This window comes from Lynx canadensis, chromosome D1, assembly GCF_007474595.2.
Source record: "Lynx canadensis isolate LIC74 chromosome D1, mLynCan4.pri.v2, whole genome shotgun sequence".
NCBI classification, from domain to species: domain Eukaryota; kingdom Metazoa; phylum Chordata; class Mammalia; order Carnivora; family Felidae; genus Lynx; species Lynx canadensis.
Genome location: NC_044312.2, coordinates 103,325,558 through 103,334,724, shown reverse-complemented (window position 1 = coordinate 103,334,724; position 9,167 = coordinate 103,325,558). Strand labels below are relative to the sequence as shown.

The following is a 9,167-nucleotide window of genomic DNA, read 5'->3' as shown; positions in this document are numbered from 1 at the left end:
AGCTGTTTCCTATATGCCAGTTGACTCTTCTACAATGATAGAGGATGACAGATGATGATGCTAATGCTGATAGATGATAGATAGATAGATAGATGTATTAGTTAATTGAATCCACAAAATAACCTTATGAGTTAGGTACCATTATTGGCCCCATTTTAAGGGGATGAGAACATGTAGGCACAGACAGTTGGAGTGGATTACCAATGGTGCCAAAGTGAGGGGCAGAGCTAGGATTTGAGCCTGAGCACCCTGGCTCCAGAATGCACACGATGAACTCCTGTACTCTATTGCAAACCCTCGTGCGGATGTCTCTAGACCCCTATATTTGGGAATAGTTGGCGAGTTCTGCCTTCTACATCTCTGCTTTCTTTCTAACCTTTTAAAAAGAAGGGACAGGGCTTGGAGATGGGACCTACATTGCAGAGTGAGGAGACTGTGGTAGAAAATTCTTGGGGTACTTGTCCAGGCCGTTGCTCCTTCTAAAAGGTATTACTCAACAGCCACGGAGGAGGGATGGACTCAGCATCGCCCTCAGCCCCCTCTGGCCTCACCCTTGTAAGCACAGATCATTGGAGGAGGAGAAAGCTCAACCTGAGTTGATTGCCAGGGTTAACCCTCTCTTCTTCCAAAAGGCTCTTTTCTTGAACTAAAGTGGATATCTGTTCCTTGTAGCCAAGGAGTCCTGCCCCGTAGTCTGGAGGAAGCATTAGGAAGGACAGTAGGTGTTGGTGTAAGGAGGATATATCCTCAGCTCTCACCCTGGGATCCATCTCTGTTATCATCCCCCATCCATACGTGGATGGATCTCACGCCGGTTCAAGGTTGAGGACTGTCTAGGGCCCTTAAATTGGCTTTGGAAGCATTTATCCTGATGTTACAGTTCATCATTGGTGTCCCAATCCTCCCTTTACATATTACAGAACTGCCGGATTTTTAGAGGCGCCCATAAGATGCTAGAACTACAGGGGACATCAGAAGCCAAATGACTTCTTTCCAATTCACAGGCAAACAGGCCGTAGTCCCCAAATAGGAAGACAGTCAGTGGTTGGATCAGTTCACTTGATTCCCAATCCATAATTTAAGGCCAAACGGGTTAACTGGCACGTTACCCAGTGGCCCCTTACTTTCCCCAAATACAGAGGAGGCCCCAAACAGAAGATGACCAGATAATCACGTGAATGCTTCTTGATTCAGTTCTAATTCTTAAAAATGCGTATCCGCCCTTTCTCCCCGCCAAATTCTGTCAGGGGTTTGCAGCCTGAGACAAGCTTCTTCCACTGTTTCCTTTATAAGTTGTCTGGAAGTTTTCTTAGAGCTTCTATATCTGAACTTCCCCAAATGATGGAGCCAGAGGACTTCAGGGATCCAGTCCAGCTCCTCACAAGTGTGGAGAATGAAATCCTAAAACGGGAATACGTCCAGTCTCTGGGGCTTCTTGATGAGGTCTTCTTAGTCATGGGGGACAAAAGCCCAGCACCCAACGTGACTGGAACACACAGATGAATTCACCCCAAGACTCTCAAAACCTCAGGAAATGCAGGGAAGGGTGCAGCCAGAACTTAGGGACAACTGGGCCTGGTAACGCTCATGACATCAGGAATTTTTCTACGGTCCATGACTGTCTGTGAATGTCAGCTTTGGTCTTTCCACAAAGTAGAAAAACAAATGGCCTCTGGTTGTGTCCACACCTCACATGCCCCAGCCTTCCCACCACAAAAAAAGATGAAAATCACCTTTTCTCGTGCCAAGTTAAAAGAAAAATTCCAAGAAAGGTCTCGGAGGTCATAGGGCCAAGGGACAAGGCGCCTACCTCAGGGCCAGTCGGTGGAGCCCAGAACGATGTGGAAATGCCCATGTGAACTCAGGGTCAGATTCCCAGACGAGAAGGGATGCTAGTTTGGGAACACGAAAGAAGAGATTTTTACCACACTAAGATCAGGAGAACCCGAGAAATTCCTGCGGCCCCTGGACTTCGGGGGATCCCTCAGAGGTAGTGACTAAGCAGTGACTGGGGGAAGCAAGAGGCGGCACAGCTGGAAGCAGATGTGTCCGGCGCTGGTGTATAAGCCTTCAGGTTTCCTTCCTGCCTGCAGATCTAACTGCCATCAACAAGGCATTGGAAAGACAAGTTCTGTTTGGGAATGTCTTTAAGTTTTATGGCCGACCACCTATGAGAAGTAGGGGAGATGGTTCACTTTCAGAAATACCAAATGAAAGCTGTGCTGTCTAGTTAACAGCAAGTTTGCAACCTACTGGAAATATGGATGAACCACCCTCCCCCCAACAATGGAGTCCCGGGGTGCCTGGGTGGCTCAGTGGGTTGAGCATATGACTTCAGCTCAGGCCATGATCTCACGGTTCATGAGTTCGAGCCCCGTGTCAGGCTCTGTGCTGACAGCTCAGAGCCTGGAACCTGCTTCGGATTCTTTGCCTCCCTCTTCCTCTGCTCCTCCCCCACCCCTTCTCTGTCTCTCAAAAAAAAAAATAAGTGTTAAAAAAACTTTTTTTTAAAACCAAAAAACAAACAAACAAAAAAAAAACAATGGAGTACCGAACCCTTAGACACTTCACTTCCTGGTTCTTCTTCCCCTCTCCGTTTCTCCGGCTTATTTTCATGGGCTTTGCAATGAGCATGAGCCAAAGAGCAAAGGGAAGAAGGACTGAAAGTCTCTGCGTCACCTCAGGGAATGTACATTTGTTCCAATGGGCATAGGCGACGTCCAGGTAAGGCTGTAACTTCTGTAGTACTCAGCCAATGAGGAAACAGGGGCGGGACTTCATGCTAGGAGATAAATTGTCTGCTGTAACTGCCCCCGGTGTGCCTGTCCATCAGACATCTGCTCTCACAGGAATGTTGATTAAAGCCTCACTCCACTGTACTCTGAGTTTCCGTGTCCCTCCTTCGATTGGATTGGTGGACTCATTTCTCACACCATGTAAGCTTTATGCCTGACCACCTATGAGAAGGGAGATGATTCACTTTCAGAAATACCAGATGAAAAAGTGTTCAGAGTTCATCTCAGGCCACTCCAGCTTCCTTGACCTAAGCACTCATTCCTGTACTTCTCTGTCACCTAGACTTGGGCGCTCATTTGTCCTAACCCAGGCTGGACAAAGTGGCTGGCAACGCATAATGTGGGTCCTCTTCTCAAACAATTTACACTTCCACAGAGTTAAAGCCCGGTCATATAGAATGCCAGACCACAAAGGGGCTCTTAGAATTCTCTTATTCTAGCCTTTCCCCAGGTTTTCAGGTGGAGAAACTTGAGGTACAGAACTGGGAACTCCCTTAAGGAAGGACATGCCACTGGTTAGTGTCAGTCACCACCCAGCCTTCTTTCCATCACCCGAAGGTCCCCAGAAAAGAAAGCCACACAAGGTGATTTCCAGCAAAGGAACTGAAAGCAAAGAAAGGGGTTTTGAGAGGGAATCGGGCCCCTTTTTGACACCTCACAAGTCACGCCTTATCGCTCCTGTCCTACCTGCCTCTGGAAGAGCTGTGGCCTTTCTTCCCCCACCTCCTGGACTGGGAAGTGTGGTCCCCAGGACTCCCCTTTCGGGGCTGGGGCAAAAAATGTGAGGAGCGTGTCCAGAACCCAGCAGAGAGGCCCTAATACCAATAAGTCCATTCTTTGATAGCTCCTGGAGGACCTGGCTTACAGTATTAGAGTTCTCCTTGGAGGAAACTACCTGAGAAGGGTGAGGGGGAGCAGCTAGCTGAGTGCCAGGCATGAGACCAGGAACGTTTGGGTAGGGTCTTATACTCACTACCCACTTCTTGAGTTGGATACCCAAGGTTATCTGCCCAGAAGACCTTTTCTTAATTCTCCTTTTAGGTATTACAGCCACATTCAAGACTGTCCCACAGATGGCGTTTTCTGGTCTAAATAGCCTAGTGTTCCCTATGCATATTTTAACGATTAATCCTCAACTATGTATTTTCTATTAAAATGGGACTTTTAAAATTAAAATAACTAGGAGCGCTTGGGTGGCTCCGTTGGTTAAGGGGCTGACTTCGGCTCAGGTCACGGTCTCGTGGTTCATGAGTTCGAGCCCCGCATCGGGATCTCTGCTGACAGCTCAGAACCCGGAGCCTGCTTCAGATTCTGTGTCTCCCTCTCTCTGGCCCTCCCCCGCTCCTGCTTTCTCTCTTTCTGGCAAAGAATAAACAAACATTAAAAAAAATTAAATAATAAAAAGAATCACAATTTGCTTTATTTTAATGACTTCCACACAAGATATAGCAAGATGTAAGGAAATACTGACACCTATTTACAACCAGGTAACCTTCATATTATCAACTATTCTTTAAAAATACTTAATTTGAGGTGCCTGGGTGCTCAGTTAGTTAAGCGTCCAACTCTTGGTTTCGATCCAGGTTATAATCTCAAGGTTTCATGAGTTCGAGCCCTGCATTGGGCTCTGCGCAGTCAGCACAGAGCCTGCTTGGGATTCTCTCTCTCACCCTCTCTGTCTTCTCTTCCCTCACTTGTGTTGTCTCTGTATCTCTCAAAATACATAAATAAAACTTAAAAAGATTTTTTTTAATATGTAATTTGGGATACCAGGTGGCTCAGCTGGTTAAGCATCCGACTCTTGATTTCGGCTCAGGTCATGATCTCACGGTTCATGAGATCGAGCCCCACATTGGGCTCTGTACTGACAGTGTGGAGCCTGCTTGGGATTCTCTCTTTCCCTCTGTCTCTACCCCTCCCTTGCACACACATGCACTCTCTCTCTCTCTCTCTCTCAAAATAAATAAATGAACTTAAAAAAAAAACTAATTTAACCATGTCTGCCCTTCCATACGTAAGTGGATACCTTAGGACATTTTTCTTAACTTTCCCTGAACTCTCTCTATAGAGGAAAAGTCCCATATACAACACTGGGGCTCTGTGGCCACTAGTCCCTAGAGACAGCTCAGTTGGCCCCTTCTTCTTAAACAGCAGCCTTAACTGCCTGCTTAGAATCTCATCAGAAAGAGCATAAGTTGTCTCCTTATATCTAGCAGCTCATTCTCTTAGCAGTTCCTTTCAATTCATGGTGTGCTTCCTGCCTTCTGGAAGATTCCAAGAGAGCAAACAGCTCTTTGGTGCACTGCTCTCACTCACACAGACCCAATGGTGTCTCTTCAATCAGGAGGTAACTTCACATGACCAATCGGAGATTTCTAGCTCCTTTCTTAACTTTTGCCTTTTGCCACTACCTGTAACACAGTCAACATGGGAGCTATTTATTAACTGTCCGTCTTTTGGAGCTATGCATTTTCAACCTGGGTTTTAAGAACCAGACAAGCCACTATTGAATGGATCTAGTATTTCTTATGATGATTATAATATGCATTTTCAATCATCCTGTCTTCTAGAAATACACATAATGTCTTTGGAGATTTTAATGTGTTTTATTTTACTGTAGGTGAGCTTAAATTTAGTATCCTTTGTACTCGTTCTCCCTGAATCTTTGACCGGTCCTCCAGCTGCTTCTTCCAATTTAAAATCCCATTACTGGTATTCTTCACCTTTCAAAATTTCACGTTGCCCCACTTTACTTTTACGAAAGACCTGTATTCGCACCTGCTTTTGCTACCTAAAAGACATCCAAAGCGGATCTTCACGTTTACAAAAAAAAAAAATGACAAAAGGTGACAATAGCGTTCAGCATGCACCTCGAACATGGAGAGTGGCCCTGCCATGATCCCTCCCCAGGAACCACACTCAGCCTCTCAGCATCAAGCCGCCACAGCTCCGAACAATGTCTGTGAGCATCTGTGCTTTGTCTCGATTTATTTTGTGCATCTGTTAGCAAGATGTGTCCTAAGGTATCAGAAAAGCCCAAGAGAGGTTATTTTGGGCTTGCTGAGAATGCTGAAAAATTTTTTCCGTATAAATTAATGGTAATTTTTTTCTTTGCTTTATGTTGTTTTGGCTTAAGAAAGATTTCATAGGAAGCCTCTACTCTCGGATAGCAGGGCAAAGCCGTACTGCAATTCCGGGGGTGACACAGCATTCTGGAATCATGCCCTGTTTGTAAGATACTGTCAGCTTCCCTCTTCTCTCCCACGATGGTTTACATCATTCGTACACCTGGGATCTTGGTTTTTATTTAATCCAAGGGACATGGAGAAAATAATTTTAATTCCAGGAATAAAGATCACATAAAAACAGAAAATGAAGGGTTGGGTGGCCTGTTCCCTTCTAGTGCCTTGCATTTGACTGAGACACCTGTAAGTTAGAGAAGTGAGGATCAAGAACCAACAGACTCTGGAAGTCTTCGGACCCAGGTTGAGCTGCTGCAGACACAGCGATCTAGTATGGGAGAACCTTCTTGCCCACCTGTGTATGGAATACAGCAAGGCTCTGCCTCCCTGAGGTCAAAAACTGTAAGAACATAGGGGGCGCCTGGGTGGCTCAGTGGGTTGAGCGTCCAATCTCGCGGTCTGTGAGTTTGAGCCCCACGTCGGGCTCTGTGCTGACAGGTCAGAGCCTGGAGCCTGCTGCGGATTCTGGGTCTCCCTCTCTCTCTCTGCCCCTCCCCCACTCATGCTCTGTCTCTCTCTCTCTCTCTCTCTCTCTCTCTCTCTCAAAAATAAACAAACATTAAAAAAATTTTTTTTAAACTGTAAGAACATAGAGTAGACATCAATGATACAGACACAGCAGATACTATTACGGGAAGTGGGAGGGATATCAATTCACAAGTGGGTTCTCAGCACACATTGTGATGTGTGAGGGCTAGAACAGGCAGGGAGGAAGGAAGAATGGGATATGTTTCCAGTCAAGAGGAATGGGACAGGCATGTTATGGTGGGCATTTTCCAGTGATTCCTGCGAGGCACCTCTGTGAACTTTTAGAGTGTGAAGAATACTTTGAGGGGGTCGGCTTTATTAATTAGACCACTGAACTATGACCTTCATGTAATCATTAGCAATAAGTGTAATCTCAATGTTGAATCCTAACTGAGGACGTAATTCTAAAGTGTTACGGGAGTGACGAGTTCTGATACTGACGGCGGCATCTCACTTCCAAATGCATCAGAAAATAAGGTGGGTCGAAGGATGACTTGATCGATGGGTAAATGAACAGATTATACATATATATGTGTATATATTATACATATACATATATATATGATAAAGCAAAAATAACAAAATATTAGCGAATACTTAGCAGAATCTAAGTATTGGACATAAGGAGTTCACTGTACATTATTTTCAACATCTCTGTGTGATAGAAACCTTTCGTAGAAAAGTTTGCAAAAACTCATTTTGTTTCATAGTCACAGACCTGTGACATGGGTCACGTGTGGATGATACACAGTGAGCGTGCTGGGAATGAGTGTCTAGAATGCTGGGGCTGTTGAAGAGGTACTTCTCAGGACTTTCCAAGTGGGAAATGGTCAGGACCACTCAGCTCATTCAAGAACTTTCCTCAGGGCTTCCTTCACCTCCTGGTTCCTCAGGCTATAGATGAGGGGGTTCAGCATGGGGATCACTGTTGTGTAAAACACAGCCACCACCCGATCTTCCTGCAAGGAGTGGCCAGAGTTGTCTCTCAGGTACATGAAAATGAGAGTGCCGAAGAAGAGTGACACGGCTGTGAGGTGGGAGGCACACGTGGAGAAGGTCTTGGCCCGGCCCCCTGCGGAGGGGATCCTCATGATGGCCACGATGATGAACAGGTAGGACACCAAGATGGCCGCCATGCAGGCAGGGATGACAAATATCGCAAACACAATAATGACCACCTCCTGGGTGTAGCTGTCCCCACAGGTCAGCTTTAACAGGGGAGGGAGATCACAGAAAATAAAGTCGATCTCATTGGTTCCACAGAAGGAGAGGGTGAAAGCCGAGACTGTCCTCACGGAGGCACTGAAGAGACCAGCACCGTAAGCCGCAGCCACAAAACCCAGACGGGCCTTCTGTGTCATGACAGTGACATAAAGCAGGGGCCGGCACACGGCCACGTAGCGGTCATAGGCCATGATTGCCAGGAGGTAGCAGTCGATGGAGCCAAAGAAGGTGAAGAGGAAGAACTGAGCGGCACAGCGTGTGTAGGACAGAGCCGCCCCGCGCTCCAGCAGCACGGCCAGCATCTGGGGGACCGTGACGGATGAGTAGCAGATGTCCATGAAAGAGAGGTGACTCAGGAGGAAGTACATCGGGGTGTGGAGCCGGCCATCCACGCGGATCAGGATGACCATTCCTGCGTTCCCCAGCAAGGTGATGAGATAGATCAACAGAAAGAGGAGGAAGAGAGGGAGAGCCTGTTCAGGACAGTCAGTGAACGCAGTAAGGAGGAACTGGGTCGTGGAGGTGAGGTTCTTCTCTGCCATGACACCAGAGGTGCCTGAGAGCGCTAGGATGAGAAGCCAGGTAGGAAGCTGTAAACAGGACTGAACCGTATTTCTAGCTTAAGTCCACGTACTTGGACAAAACACAGCAGGTGCTGTGTGAGCTTCAGAGGTGACTGTTCTCAGCCCCTCCCTTCAAGGGAGCGCAGAGAAACAAGAACCATCTTCTATGTCCAGGAAGCCAGTGCAGGCGAACATCACGGAATAGGATTACACATTCCCCCGCCTTTCTCACAAGTTAGCTGCGTGAGCCCCCGCGAGTCAAATAACCCTTCTGAACCAAAATTCCCCTGTCACTCCAGGAGGGGTTGGTCCACGGGGTCCTGCCCACCACGGGAATGTCTGTCTCAGGACTCTGTCTCTTTCTCTGCAAGATCACACACAGCTCCTCCCTTATCTCAAACACTTGTCATCACTCGCCTGCATCAAAACAACAGCTGTCACTGACAGTTCTCCCCGGCTTCAGAAGTACTTCTTGCCAATTCTTGCTCTTTGTAATATGTCTAAGGCTTTAATCTGATCGTGCCTAACTCCGCTGTTAGAATCCAGCCATGGCGTCCCGTCTAGGATAGGATATTTTGCAGACGTCTCAACATGTCAGGGAGAGCCCGCCATGGGGTCCCCCCCTCCCTACTTCTCCGTGTCCCTTGCTTTCTTCTCGCTCTTCACACCCTCAGCCACCGTCCCCCATCACACATCTCTCCAGCCACACGGGATCATTTGCACACCTTCTCTAATCCCCATGCTTTCTCTCATTTCTGTGCCTTCCACGGGCCACCCCTTCTGGCAAAGCACCTTGTCTTTCCCATCCCCATGGG

At 47.2% G+C, this 9,167-nt stretch overlaps 1 protein-coding gene across 1 annotated transcript; it reads right to left on the bottom strand.

Annotated features, from left to right (window-relative positions):
• Positions 1–5,501: 5,501 nt before the first annotated feature.
• On the bottom strand, positions 5,502–8,331 carry LOC115526413 (olfactory receptor 9Q1-like). Its single transcript, XM_030333813.1, has 2 exons — positions 7,423–8,331; positions 5,502–5,576 (listed from the first exon to the last, which is right to left on the bottom strand). Exons 1-2 carry the CDS (start codon positions 8,329–8,331, stop codon positions 5,502–5,504), a joined length of 984 nt encoding a protein of 327 aa, XP_030189673.1.
• Positions 8,332–9,167: the final 836 nt, after the last annotated feature.

Excerpts from the sequence above, each read along its gene's own strand:
- LOC115526413 (XM_030333813.1), bottom strand. The coding sequence starts at position 8,331 with ATGGCAGAGAAGAACCTCACCTCCACGACCCAGTTCCTCCTTACTGCG. Across the intron at positions 5,577-7,422 it reads TGAAGGAAGCCCTGAGGAAA|CAGGTGCGAATACAGGTCTT; the intron begins GTTCTTGAATGA and ends AGGTAGCAAAAG.